We start from the raw sequence: 15,067 nt of genomic DNA, 5'->3' as shown, positions 1-15,067 counted from the left end.
TCAAAATGTGATATTACCACATTAGCCCGTGGGAACTGAAGCACAACCATCAGGGACCAGGGCCAGAGCCATATCCACTGTTAACTTGGGACAGGCATGGTATTGGATTAGAATCCTCTATTTTTATTACTCAGTTCAATTACTATTATGGCAGTTCTCCCAAGGCACTACTTTTATCCATTTTTTCTCTTTTTTCAGATTATACTGAGTGATAATAAGAAATTGGTCCCTGTCACAATAATCAAACAAAGTAAGTTTGTGCATTGTTTAAAATGTGTTCTTATACTCTGCAAGAGTAACTTGAGACTAAAATGAGTGTCAGGGGAATGGGATGTCCTGCAGCTGGCCCTATAATAACATAAGCACAGAATTTCAGTTTCACCAAAATTAATGTGCCAGGGGAAAGAGATGCACAGTTAGGAGACGATGTAGAGAAAACAGAGTTTGCAGTCTCTTAAACTGAATGTAAATGCAGGAAGGATTAGGATGGTGTCCTAATCTGCAAATTGAGGAAAGGTTTTTAGAATGCTGGGGTTTGTTTCAGGGGTGTTTTTTTCTTATTTCAGTTTTGTTGTTGTTATTGTTGTTTTAATTATCTTTTAATATCCCTGTGTTGTCTCCACAGTTATTCAAAATCGGACGCAGTCAAAAGCACCAGATAGTTCCTCTCTCCCAGGAGCAATATTAGGTGACTAGAAGATATTTTTATTGTTTCTCTTAACCCCTGGTTGAAACGTAGAATTGCGCAAATGCTTGTAATTTTCTTGATCTTAATTGTTTTTCCTTGCATATCAAAGGGTATTTTGCAGCTGGTGCAGACAATATTTGTTGCATTTTATGGCGGTACAGATGGTTCAAGAATGTTGTTACTTAATTGAAGTAGAATCATTTAATTGTTATTGTATTTAAAAGAAGAAACTGTGATTGTTTAAGTCAAGGAGTTATTTCATACTTCAAATGAAGTTCTATGGCAAAGATCTTGTTGAGATGAGGGATTGTTCTTACTGGGCTTTTCAGGTAGCACAGTAACTTCACATCTCCAGTCACAAACCTGATATATTAAACTACAGAAGTCTTGCAATTAGAAATTGATGTTAGATCTCAGGGCATTACTGTTTCCCTCCAAGCCATTCAGTTTCATGCTTTTTGTTCTTGTTTCACCTATAAGAATATGCAATATTGGCTTAGAACATTAAACCAAGGGAATGTCTGTCATACAGTGTGATGAACTACTGGTCTGCCTGAAATTTCCATGAAAGGCTCACTGCACCATGTACCTTGCGACCAATTTATTCCTGGATTTATTGTTTATCCCTTTACATATTTTCTATGACTGCTTAACTTTGGCTGAAGCTTTCTTTGTGTGAGTTTCAGTGTATTGATGTGAGTCAAACACATACAAACAAACCCAGTCTGGTGTTGAGCCCACTTGGCCCACCAGACAGAATCTGCCCCAGTATCTGTGATGCTGAGTTGTGTGTTCCAGAGTCAAATGCTTTCCAACTCTGATAAATCATGAGATCGTGGTGATAGAAGAAGTGGTATAAAGGGCAAATAGCACAAAATGGGATAGATAATTACAGGATAGAACAAATTCATTTTCCAAATATTCAGCCTGAGCTCCCAATGCTTCAGTAGTAGTTACTCATCTCAGAGAGCAGACTGTGTGCTTTCATGTCTTCTGGAATTAATGGCATACATCTTTCTCTGTAGTGCACCTAATTGTTCCAGGTCTCAATGAAAGTCAGCAGAAACTTCCTCCTCTCCTGACAATAGATGACATACCTCAAGCATCCAGGAAAAAACTAGGTAAGCAGAAATGCTAAACAAATGAGAAATGCTGAAAACCATTTTGCACTGTGAAAATAATGATTCATAAGTCATTAAATCCTCACTGTAAATTTTTATTTTTAAAATATCTTTTAATGAACAAAACAAAACCAAAACCACATGTGTTTAACATAGCTTGCAGTGATTGTGCAGTGGAAATTCATTGGGTCCTAAAGGTATTCAGCTGTCCACATTAATCCATGTTGGCTTACTTAGTCAAACTAAAGTGAGACAGAAATAAATCTGTGGTAAAAGAGAGCAGATACATCTTTGTAATTACTCTCTAATGCCTGTTCTTTTAGCTAAGAATGAAACTGGAGTATGGCCTGCTGAATCCAAAACACCAGAAGTTCAAGAAATCTCCCCACAGTCCCTTCCAGGTAATGAAAATTCTGTTTTTAGAAACTCTGTGGAATATCTTTGCCAAATACATAAACTAAAATGAAACCCATCTTTGTGCTCTACAGTTAAAATAGTAGTTGGAAAACAGGAGGATAGTGGCTGAATTAGCAAGGAGTGGTAATGTGGATAAAAAATCTGAATCCAACTCTGGACAAAAGTTTCAGGTGAAATAATTATTAAGTTTCTAAAACTACTTGGAATTAGAATTATACTTTGTGGCATGATGGGTGCCTTGAAATTTGAAAAATGGCAAAGTGAGTTTTTTTGTAGACACAGACTACTTTATGAATTTGTATGACAAGTATAGTCATATGTTTGAACATTTCAGTCTGGGGGTGAGGGAGGAAAGGATTGGAAAGAGCTGAATTGTTCAGAGTCAAATGATGAAGATCACTTATCACCCACTTTATTGACCCACATTTCAGAATTGCTTAAGAAGGCATATGCCTATCTTCATTTTCTATAGTCTGGCCCTAATCCTATAACTGATTTGGAAGTTTTGGTTCTGCTGTCACAAGAGACAAGAGCTGCCTTCTGCCAACTGCTTTGCTGAAAGGAAGAAGGGATGCTTGAGCAGTGGCAAGAATTTAAAACTAAAAAGGAATTTGAGGAAACAATGACCAAAGTTTGCTTTGGTTTGGTTTAGACATATTATGTGACCTTGCTGGAGTTATTCTCTTCTGTCTGTCAAGTCTTTCCTGGCTGGATGGAGTAGTGTAGCATGTGGTTTCTTTGACATCTCACAACTCAGACAGATACTGCCCTTAAATATGGTTGTGTTTATTTTATTCCTTAAGTATATAAAAAAATGCTATGCTTAACTTCATCATAGCACCTTAGTCTTAAAAAAACCAAAGCAGAATTAAAAACCCTTCAAAAAATAAATAGGGAATTAAAAAAGGTGTAAAGAAATGCAGCAATATCCTGTGATCATTGATAACAATCTTTCAGACTAACTGCTCCATCTTTTTTTCTTCTGTGAAAATGTTAGAACCTAATTTTCTACTCAATAGATAAACACATTTTCCAAATTCTGCTTTAAATTATTCCTTCCTGTCTGCAAAACCTTCACAGGGATAGCTCTTTTCTATTCATCCTAAATATTAAGAGGGGAAAAAATCTATGCCTCTTCACAAGAATTTATTATCAAAGGATGCATTGAAAATGTGTGGATCCTTTTCAGAAAGCTGTAAGGAGTTTTTAGGTTGTTTGATTGGTTTGTTTTCTCTTACAGTTCAAGGTCTCTTGTGGAATTATTTTTTTTTATTATGTTACTAGATTATTTAGCTTGTTTAAGTAATGGCTGTTTAAGAACTGGCAATCTGGAAGTGTATTTGCCATTTTTTGTGAAAGTGAGAACTGAATACATTTGTATGGTTGGTTCTCCATCAGAATCCATGTCCTCAAATCTCAGCCCTCAAGCTTGCATTCCTCTAATCAAAATGTGTCGTTCTTTGTTGATGGAATGTATTGGTCAGTGAGCTAAAGAGTGAAAGGTGGCAGATGAGGAGGGGAGTGTTCTGTAATTATATTTATGTACCAACATGTAGAATTTCTGACCATAAACAATGCCATGTCTAGACATGGCACAGAACTGTATGTTTATGAAGTTGGAGAAATTTTCATTGCTCTGATAATAATTGGCAAGTACTCTCTTTTCTTGTAACAATTTGTTACAACTAAACACATTCTTATTGCTCTCACACCAATAGTTACTTATGGAAATATTTAGAATTTTCATCTTCCATTTCAATCTTCCTTTGTGGTTTTGCTTCCATGACTTTTTTCCCTGTGGTGACCATTCCTTTCAGATATTATTTGTTGATCTCAGCACCAGTGCCTCGTGTTAAAGTAAGAGTATGTCACACTCCATTGTGGTTACAGTATTTCAGTTAAAGAGAAAAAAAAAAAAGAAGTCAGGAAACAGGGAAGTGCAAATTAATCCTTTAAAAGAAAAATGCTCTTCAGGTCTTGCCATGGAACATGGAAAAAGAACTTGTCTGGCTAAAATGCTGAAGTATTCTTTTATGAGTGGCTTAGGTGAGAGATCTGAGCACCAACCTTCCAACCCTTTTCAAGGGATGCATTTAAACAGTTTAGTATATAGACATAATTAATTGAGTTTAGTATATAGACATAATTAATTGAGTTTAGCAATGGAATCTACTTCATTATATTTAATTCTGAACATTGCTATTTGAAAAATCATCCTGGATTCTTTGAGTAAGGCATAATAATTATTTGCTGTGGAGGGTTTAAGGACTGGTGCCAGACTGGCAAGAGCACAGTGCTTTAGCAGGAGCTCTGTGCTGTAGCAGCTGTTGTGTCATCAGCCATGCTAGAAGGGAAAAAGGGAGCTCCAAGTATTTCAGCAAGCAGTCCATCTGAAAGGCTCTGTGAGCTGGGCTGCACTTGTCTTCCACTGGCTCTTCATCAAAGGGTGTGTTCTGTGATGTCACACAGTTTAGTAACTTTTTTTCATGTATTTGTCTACCAGGAATCCCATCATTTTCCTAATTTCAATCCTCCCCTCCCTTGGCATGCATTTCCATGGAACGACTAGTTAGTAAGCTCTTTCATTCTTTGTCTTTGCCAGGCTTGTTACAATATTTTCCACTCAGAACTCATTTATTCTTAACGCAGCAGCTCAAATCTCTTGTGTTTTCCTCAATCTTTGAATTGTTGTCTAATATACCTCAAACTGCTGCTACAACTTTTTTTCTTCCTCTGCCAAATGTGTCTTTCTATTAACTTCACAGGGAAATTGGAGCTCACCAACCCTTAGAAATATGAGCACATTAGTCTGAGAGATGAAAGAACTAGTTTCTCCTTTTTTTTTAAAATTTTTTTTAAACGAACAAAAAAAAAAAAAAAAAAAAAGAAAGCTAGTTATTTATGTGAGGCATTATGCTACAAATTTAGTGAATTAGGTTTGTGAAATATGGAATAGGCTTGAAATGAGAAGTGCCACCTGTGAATCCATCAACCAGGGTTAATGTTCAGTTTAAATAACTCCTTTGTTGCCATGTCTCCCAAGTTCTGTTCCTCCTGTCCTCATTCTGCCCCCTGAAGAGTTCCCCTTGTGCTCACAGGGTATATCAGGAGTGAGATTAATGTTTTCATCATAATGTCTTTCATCATCATGAAGATGAAAAGAGAATCAAGAGAAATCAGAGGAAAGAGCTTAAGAAGCATTGTCTAGGTGCATTCTTGCTGTGTTCCATGCTGTGATGATAAAGTAACTTGGCTGTGTTAATGCTTTACTTTGCAGAACCACTATAATAGGCCTAACTTGTCTGCTGCCCTGGAATAATCAGAGGAATTTCTTTTCTCTAATTTTGCTTTCAGAGCCTAAATTTTCTTCTTCCTGTATCTTCTTTTTAACAAAAATATCCGTCTTATTTTCATGTCATACCTGCAATGTTTTGTGCAAAACTAAGAGCTTGGTTTCTTTTGTTCTAATTCTAAGCATGTTTTATCTTGTTCAGCTTGCTCAGCAAAGATACATTTCATTTTAGTGTAAACTCTCTGACCTCAAAAAAAGAAAAAATTAAGAACATCATGAGTTCTGTATTTGCTTGTGTTTTGAGAGTTTTTTTCCTTATTGCACCTCACCAACAAGAAATTTTAGATTTTGAACTGCTCCTGAGGTGTACAGGTAGTTAGTTATTCCTTCAGTATTTCTTATGAGTGAATTCTCTCCCACAAGTTGCACAGAGGGAAATTTTTCTGCCTTCTCTGGACAATGAATTCCTCCTTGCACTGATGGCAGTGACTGCACTGTGACTGACTTAGAAGATGAGTTGAGCCATGACAAAGCAGCATCTGTAAAGGCTCCAGACTGTTTGACACATTCTCCAAACTAGAAAACAGTGTAATTGTAACTGTGATAGCATCTGAATCCCACTCTTTAGAATGTGGGAAACAGCACTTTTTTTTTTCACTAAATGAAGTAAGAAGCTTATAAACTTCCATGACCAGCTCTGGCTTGAAGTGTGTTAAATAGATTGTGGAAAAACCAAAATTTCTTCTAATGTATCTCAAAAAGAAAACGATCTTTTATTAAATTAATACTAAAACTTAGTGCAATATTAATGCCAACCATCAATATTAAAGATCTCTTCCAAGTAGCTACATGCACTAAATGCTGTGCAATTTGCTCTGTGGAGGGCATTAATGTGCTTGTGGCATTCAAGGCTGAGCCCTTACCATTCTGTGTTCTATATTCATGTCATTTTACAGTCTTAGATGACCAATTCTGGGTACTGCATGACTCATTAAACACCTCTGGGATCTCCAGCAAGATGCAGAGGAAAGAATTGACCTTGACTGAATTACTATTGGCATTAATTGTTATGTGAAACAGCTTGCAGAGTGTAGTTGTGCAGTAGTACATTAAAATATGGCCAGCAATTCAGTTTAAGTATATTTAATTGCTGTTTAATAAACTGCCTATGTATTATTCTAAAAATGTGCAATTAGAAGAATGAATGGAAATCAAAACCTATTCTATAACAAATTCTATCATTACTAGAAAATTAGTAATTTTCTGAGATTAGTAATAATTCTGAGATATTACAGGTGAGTATTTATTACATTCCTGAAAATTTTTATATTGAAAGGATTAAAAACCATTCTGAATAACAGGGAATATATTTGTAAATATTTTGTGTAAATTGCGTTATGATATAATGGATCTTGTTTACAATCTATTGTAATGAATTTAAGAGGCTGTAACAAAAGTACAGTGTGAGTTTTTGACCTTAACTTTGCTGTTCATGACTTTTATTTTCTTTTGTTAATATAAAACTGCAGCAAAATAAATCCAAAGCATCATATAGATTTCACATCTGGAAACAAAAGTAAATATAAATCATGATGGAGTTGAGCTGCTGTAGAAATCATTCTAATGATGTGACATGAAATGGTGATAAGAAAAACATCAGGCTTTGGGTAGTAAATCAAGAGAAGTTCAAGGGGATTTTAAATTACATTAAGGTTCTTTCTTCTAGCTCAGCCTGAGAAAACACATGGACCTGAAGACTTTAGGTCGACGCCTAAACCCAAATTGGTGCAAACTCAAAAGATCCCGGGTAACTAATTTTTCTTCTTTTTACATTCTTTCTGCATTAAATACTTTTTTATTTTCAGCAGAATTTTTCTACTTCTTGCTACATCCTCTTTGTTTTGGCTCCAAAGGAAGTCCTGATTAAAATATTCTGGTTTCTTTTGTGGTTTCAGTGACTAATAGTGGAATGAATTGTAAAGCAGGATGCACCTAGCTCTGGCTGCACTGTGGCTTTCACGGATTTCACTGCGTGATTCAATTTGATTTTCAAAATTACTGCTTTCTGTCTATGTGATCTGCATGTTTGACATAACATAAAATGTCCATCTGTAGAATTGACCTCAGTGATAGAATTTAAATAATTACCTCCTTGATTTTCTTCTGATTACAGATTCTTTAAGTAACACCAACAGAATGAGTAAGAACAATTTTATATAGCACGTGATGGGATATAACTGTATTTGTCTTGAAGGAAGGAGAAGCTCTACTGATTTTTAAATTTTTTAATCTCAATGTTGTATGGTTAGTTTTGTGATTTGGTGTAACACTTATTAAGTTCAGTTATTCAGAATTCTGAATTCTCTAATGATGATTTTATTCCTTGTATTTTCTTCCCTGAGCCATGCAAAATTACGAGGACAAATCTGAACTTGAGGTTGTGTTTAATTCTATTTTTTAAAAAAACTTCACTTAGATTTTCCTAAAGCACAGCTAACCTCCATTCAGGAGGCTGTATGCTAAAGGAAATGACCAGGAATGCTTGCAGGACCGAAATGCAGATCTTCCCATGAAGAGGACTGCTAATGCTTCTCAATAAATGCATTTTACACAATCCTATGGATTCACATTAGTGTCTTACTTGCACTTTTTTCTTTTTTCATTTAAATTTGACAGCAGATTTCCAGAATTTACTGAAGCAAAACCAACAGTCAATCTAATTTCATTTTAATTTCCAATTGCCCTTTTTTAACCATACTCAACTTTCCTTGGTTATGCTATGTTTCAAAGATTAAAATATGAAAACTAATCAAGATGGGTCATTGATTAATTTTAAACTAGGTGCTTGTAGTTACTTACAGATGTTCATTGTCAAATTCCCATGACTGATAGATATTTGTTTAACAAGTAGGGAAGAAAGGGCTTCCTTCATATTCCACATACCTTTTTAAGTGGCAATTTATGTGGTTTTTTTCTAGGTTGGAACCACTTTTTCTTTTCTTTATTAATTATCATTTTTTTCAGGAGTGAGTGGTCCAGAAGACAAACATAAATCCGTGTTGTGCCTTGTATTATTCTTAATCAAGAGACCTTTTGGTTATTTTTCTTATCGTAGCTTCTAACGAAATACAGCTACCTCCTTCCGGATCCAGAATCCCTGATGCTCCAAAAAGTCCATTGACAGAACTTGGTAATTACTTTCTTTGTAAATATGAGTAAACTTTTCTGAAAAAATATCTTCACAAAGCTTGCTCCAATAAGAGAAGTAATGTAATTAGAACAGTAACGCACAAGTGACTTATATTGTGCTCTTTTTTGCGTGCTATGTGCACCCCTTTGTTACGTAATTGGACCCTAAACCCAGAGCTTTGATGCTTGTGTTGGTGATGAGTGGGGATATTTCAGCAAGTTATGAGCATCTGGAGTCCTGTGCTGGGAAGAACATGATGTTTGTGTGGATGCTTTGTTCCTCTTCCCTTCTTCCTTACTTTCTTCTGCTGGGAGATCTCTCAGATGTGAGCTCACCGCAAAGGGGACCATTTGTGCATGGTTGGTATTATTTCTTGTCCTTGTTGTTACCCTGAACTAATTTTTGTCCAGTTCCAAGCGTGCAGTTTTTATAACTGATGTTGTTGAGCTGTTTGTGGCAGGGGGTGTCCAGTGCCAACCTCAGTCCCACCTCTCACCATCTCCTGCCTCCACTCCTCTACATTGTACCCTGTGTCTCCCTTGCTCAAGACCTCTGATTTCATAACAGGCCCGTATTTTCTCTGTGTTTGTGTTAAATTAGCTCCTTCTACCAAAACTATTGCTTGTTGCTGCTTTCAGTGTTAACAGTTATTATACTTGTTACCTGGAGGGCCCTTGAATCAGATTCATTTCTATGTCATTAAGCATTAGTCAAGAAGTTATTATAGAATAGTGCTGGCTTATTAGGATGGCATAATCTAGTCAGCAAAATTTTAAAATAATTTCCAGGAATGCCTCTTAGTTCTTGAAATGCATATTTGAAGTAGATTCTCAAGAACATGAAAATTATCTTCATAATCTGTTCTTAATTGGTTAGATTCTTTTGACAACTCTTTTCCAGATATCTTTGAGGGGATGGGGAGAGACATTTGGTTAAATCCAATTAGAAACAGCACTGGAAAAAGAGAAACACAGTGATTTAAGAACCTATTTGCTATAAATGTAGTTGGAAAACTGAAAATTATTAGGGATGTAAAATATTTTTTCTTTCTATAAAAAAAAGAACAATCTAATCCTATGTTTGTCTCAGTGGAAAAGGTGGAATAATAGCAACATTTGAGGAAAAAAGAAGTGTTTCATTCAAGTATTTATTATGATTTTGTTCTCGTGTCCTCCATTCCCTTTGAATAGTTCCACTTGGCAAAAGTGGGATTTCATTATGAGAGGTTAGGCCAAGCCAGTGGGTCGAAGGGAGCATCTGTGCTCTCCATGAAATCACTGCTGAAGTGAAAGATGTTCTGTGAGAGTCAGGGCATGGTTATACAGAGGAGATTTCTCTGCACTGTGCCTCTGCATGCTTTGATCACCTGCTGTCATAAAACCAACAAAGCAAGCAAAATTTAGTTTATGAAGTTCAACTGTGTGTGACCTGTATTCTGCCCTAGCTCCCCTGAAGAATTTTTTGTTTATTTTTCTATCTGGATTGTGCTAGAGGGAGATCTCTCCTTTGTTTTGTAAACTTCCTGTGTGGTCAGTATCTTTTTGGATTCAAATGTTTTTGAAAAGATAGCTTTGTGAACATGCCTTCAATGTTCTGATGCCTTTGGAAGATCTCTTATAGCTCTTGCTGGGTGTTCATGGATCAATGGAAGCTTTTGCCAAAAGCTGTGAATCATATGGCTTTTGTTGGCAGTGTTTTCTTCTCTAGGCATATAGAATAGAATGGTTTCATTTGAAAGGGACCTGCAGTGATCATCCAGTTGAACTGCTGAGTTCAGCTATATCAGGATAGTAACCCAGGATCCAAATTGTTAATGTGATAAGGTAGATTGAAGGTAAATGGGAAAGCAGATCCAATGTGTGGAAAAAAAAGCAGCTGTTCACTTTTTGGCATGGATATTCATATTTCCCATACTGGAAATGAACACTGCACCTAATTATTTGAATGGGGGTTTTAACAGAAAGAAAAGTACTTACTGACCAGTTCACACAGTTAAGTAGGATCAGTAGCAGCACAGCAGTGCAAAACCTGCACATGGTGGAAGCTTGTTCAGGATGGCTTTAGAGTAAGAGTGCCCAATTCCATCTTGACTCCATTTTCATTAAAGCACACTTCAGGTTATCCGCACTTCAAAGTGAAGAAACCAGATCTTTGTAATAATCCTCATCACAGATAACAGCTAGTAGGTGTTGTTACTAACTTCAACAATTATTTCACTGATTTGATTGTACTACTCTTCTCTTATCTTTTGCCATTACAACTTCTTTAAAAATAGTTATACATGATGCAGTAGTGACTAGAGACCTGCAAGTGGTGTGAATATCAAATGTTGTGTTGTAGCTGCCTTGCTGTGAGTAAAATCCTCTCATGTAATAAGGATTCAGTTTGATTAGGTAGGGTATGCTAAATATGAATGGGGTAGAAATTAATGTAGCAAAGAGACATTCAAATGGAAAAACCCTTGTTAGCTACAGTTGAAATTAGATTTTGTATCACTTGCCAAAAGAGTCTGTCTTGGAATGATAAAATTTTGTTTCATGTTTGCTCTTAGCTACTCAGAGTCCAGACTTGAAATCCATATCTCTACCTTCTACAGGAAAAAAAGAGATGGAAATGGGTAATTAGCAGATTAGTTCTGTGATTTTTTTCCATTATCGTGGCATCATATAGATCTGCAAATTTTAATCTTGGCTACCAACATTCACAGAGAGCTGCTTATTCACCGTTCTTGTGTCTGTGTAACCACCTGAAGAATGTATCTGTTGTCAGCTTAAAAACTGCCCAAACACAGTGTGGTCATATCTCATCATCATCTTATTCTTTCGGTATAGCTGCAGCCCTTACCCAGAAAATTTAATAAGAGAGAATTCCTTGCTGGTAAGACTTCTTTCAAGCATGTGGCACTTGCATTCCAAGGCCAGAAGCCTGTATTTTCCAGCCATCCCCTCCCCTTGTCGCAGCCATTGTCTCACATCTCACTTGAGGCCATCTGCTGTCTTGCTCAGCTTAGCGTTGGCACCATCTGGAAATGCACAGCCTTTGCTCAGTGTTTGATGCTAATCCATCAAATCACAGCTCTCTCAGCATTTTAAGCTTAGATTCTTTTTTCAGCTTTTGAGGAAAAAGAGACTGTTTCTTCAGGATCCAAGCCATCCAGTACCATGGAAGTGCAACCAACTCGACCCGGTAATGGTTCTCATGAGGTTAATCCTCCTGACAGTTGGGAATTTTTGGAGGAGACGGTGGCCCTCATGGAATAGTTTGTTCAGTTTAACATAAATGAAGAATAACTGTGGGTATGAAAGCACTACATCAAGTATTAGGTCTCTTTATGACATTCTATGTGAAATACTAAGCTAGTAGTTCAGGGGCTTTTCCATGTTTGGCAACAGCATGCAATTCTTAGTTTTAAATGTAAATTGGACTTACTGTAAATATAAAATTTAAATAGGACTGTCCACACCTGAGTTTCATAAATAGAATATCCTGATTTGCTGAAGGATTCTGAGTTCTAAGAGATTAATGAGAACTGAAGAAGTTCCAACATATTTTGAAACGATCACTCTTCTCTTAGCCTTTCTGTATAAACAGAGATATAATTCTGCCCAGATTTCTAAAGTGGCACTATAAAAACATATCACTGAAGATTCAGATGCTTTCTAGTTGGCCCTTATGAAATTTCTGTTATGTGTTTCTATTATTTTATAGATGTTATTTGCCTGGGGCAATTGACAGTTTTCCAAAATAATGAAAAAGAATAATAAGATGAGAGCCAGTTGGAAAGATTTCATTTCATTAGCATGCCAATAGTATAATGCCTGTTGCATATGTTTTTGGAAGAAATTAACATTGAAGAAAATCCCTTACTGAGGGGGAGATTGGTTACAATAGTTAGCTGTTCACATGTCTGACAAAAGGCAGTTTCTATGTTTCATTTGGTCCAGCTCCTGTTTTGTCATCCTTTTTCCTTCTCCAGTTTTAGCACCAGGATATTGTTCTTCCTGATCCTAGAAAAAAATTCCATGCAGTCACAATTTGCTACTTTTTATTAATAATATGTTCTCCTATTTTGAATAGCCTTGTATTTTCACTTTTTAAGTCTGTATGTCATCTTTTTATGTGAGTCTGATAAAAATTTGGTCCAAAAATGCATTATGCATTAATGCGTGTTTTTGGAAATAATTTCCAAGTCAAAAACTTAATCAGTTATTGTACATTTCAGACTCTGTCTTTCTGTGCAACATAACATGTTAAGTATTACCCAGAAGTTTTGTCAGCTTATGAAGGAATATGATGTTGCAGAAGGTTTTTAATCACTTCAAAACAATACAGCATTATTTTTGCTTTTATTTTCCAGCTTCACATGACTTTCTTCATGTTATTTCTACTCCCCAGACTTTTACAGCTTCAGAAATGCCAGACACTGGTAAATTATAATGATATTCTTTCAAAAGCCTTTTATACCCTTTTGATTGGTTGGTGATGAAAAGTTCTTTGCTGCTTCCATGTTGGTGATTTCAGACAGACATTGCATACCCCTTGCCGTGGGTGTAGCCCTACATCTTATTTTTTCCACTCCTGTGTCACCATTCTCATTCCTGTGATCAGGCAGAGCACAAGTTTAAAGGAAGTCTGCAAGTAGCTTGTAGAATGATACAGTATTGATCAAAGAGCTGTGTCAGGAAAGGATTTAAATTTTGCAAGGCTTAAGCCTGTTCCAGTCAGGTACAATACCGTGCTTTTTTGTGATATTTTCATTTCTTTTATCCTGTCAATTTTTTGCAAACAGTTTGCTGTGATTTTTTTCCTATGTATTGTCTTAAAATAAGTAAATCAACATAACTAAGGCCAGACCTTTCCAACTAAGCTATACTTTGAGTTATAGCTTTGGGAGTAGATTATTTTTCCTGTAGCCTTAGGGAGGTGAGGATGCCCAAGTTAACATCTTCAGCTAAGTAATTAGTGATGGTATTTGAAATGGAAAAGGAGGTTAATTTTTAAATAAATAAGCAAAAAAATAATAAATGCTTTGCAGAGTAGTGGAAAGTAAAGTTTCTCTCCACCAGATGTTCCTTTTTAATTTACTTATATTAAATTATTTCTCAGGTTGTTTTATTGTGGTTTTTTTTTTTTTTTTTTTTAACAGCAGCTAGCGATATTACTGATTTGGAAATACCCATGCCTGTAATTACTACAGAGGTTCAGCCGTTAGAATGGCATGGGGTAAAATTCAAAAGTTTACTTCAATATAGTTTCAAAATTTTGTTTTCTTTTTTCTTTTATCCTTGCTACTATTTTTGGAAGTTTTGCATTGCTTTAGTTGTCACCATCACAGTAATTCATACATTTATTGCTGTTGTAACTAGATTCTCATCTGTACTTACTATTCATCTTTGTGGATGAAGGATTAGAGGCAGAGATGAGAGTTCCCTTTAGTTGGTTGTGTTTGGTTTTTCCATTGTTAAGATTCCCAGATGCAGACCTGCCTTAGTTTTGGGGTTTTTTTCCTGTGCTGAGAGAACTTAGTTTGAGAGGGAATAAAAAGCTTACACGTATTTCTGTGTACTGTTTCCATTAAAAGGCAAACCCCCTAGCTACTTTCTGGATCCAAAGGTGTTTTATTACCATCTACCATGTATTATATGCCAAGATTATTAGGTAATAAGAATTCTCATCAGTATGAATAACATGGTTTCCACATTGACTTCCACACCAGCCTAGCCGTCCATGAGACAGAGTAATGCCCAATTGACTTGCCAGCAATCATCCCTGTGCTTCCATTTTAACAAAGCCACACCTGTTGGCCAAGTCCTGAGTTATTCAGGTAGCTCTGAGGCAATTAAACCTTTTAACACAAGATTATCTTTCCAGATTTAGGTGAAAGGGAACCTCTTTCTTCAGGAGTCACAACATCTGGCACGCCAGAAATGCCACCAATCTCAGCTGGTAATGATATCTGTCTTCTCTGTAGTTCTCCTCACATCTAGGCAGCCTCTCAAAAGACACAGCAATGCTTTGCTAAATGAAGGGTTTATTCTAACTCGCTCTGTATAAAGCAGTAAGACAGAAACTATTTGCATCTGCTGCAAGGTTTGAGACATTTGGAAGGAAATATTGCAATGATAAGATGAATTTTTTTTTTAATGTTGGTAAACAATTAGCTTGTCCGGATTTTCTTGTGAAGGATTGTTTGTATAGATAGATATATTTATATATGTGTGGAGGCCCCATCACTGTTAGGAATGATTAAATAAATGTTAACATGTCCAATTTGCTCCTTTTGCACATTGGAAAAGCTCCTCCACAGGCAGAAAAAAGATTTATCTACAATTCTTAAGCAGGTGCAAACACTTCTGTTA

The 15,067-nt window shown here is 36.1% G+C and overlaps 1 protein-coding gene across 37 annotated transcripts in view; it reads left to right on the top strand.

Moving 5' to 3' along the window:
• The window catches only part of ABI3BP (ABI family member 3 binding protein), a 137,513-nt gene that overhangs the window by 48,566 nt on the left and 73,880 nt on the right, over positions 1 to 15,067 (top strand). For 29 of the 37 annotated variants that reach the window (XM_063148142.1, XM_063148141.1, XM_063148143.1 and 26 more), the window contains exons 7-16: positions 199 to 250; positions 626 to 688; positions 1,714 to 1,809; positions 2,133 to 2,210; positions 7,245 to 7,325; positions 8,634 to 8,708; positions 11,260 to 11,325; positions 11,820 to 11,894; positions 13,066 to 13,134; positions 14,580 to 14,654. In XM_063148142.1, coding sequence (XP_063004212.1) covers positions 199 to 250; positions 626 to 688; positions 1,714 to 1,809; positions 2,133 to 2,210; positions 7,245 to 7,325; positions 8,634 to 8,708; positions 11,260 to 11,325; positions 11,820 to 11,894; positions 13,066 to 13,134; positions 14,580 to 14,654 — 730 coding nt within the window. The remainder of the gene's footprint in view (positions 1 to 198; positions 251 to 625; positions 689 to 1,713; positions 1,810 to 2,132; positions 2,211 to 7,244; positions 7,326 to 8,633; positions 8,709 to 11,259; positions 11,326 to 11,819; positions 11,895 to 13,065; positions 13,135 to 14,579; positions 14,655 to 15,067) is intronic. The other 8 variants (XM_063148122.1, XM_063148114.1, XM_063148136.1 and 5 more) reach the window with 6 other exon arrangements.

This window comes from Melospiza melodia, chromosome 2, assembly GCF_035770615.1.
Source record: "Melospiza melodia melodia isolate bMelMel2 chromosome 2, bMelMel2.pri, whole genome shotgun sequence".
NCBI classification, from domain to species: domain Eukaryota; kingdom Metazoa; phylum Chordata; class Aves; order Passeriformes; family Passerellidae; genus Melospiza; species Melospiza melodia.
Note: the sequence above shows the minus strand (reverse complement) of the source record. Positions and strands in the feature narration are given on the sequence as shown.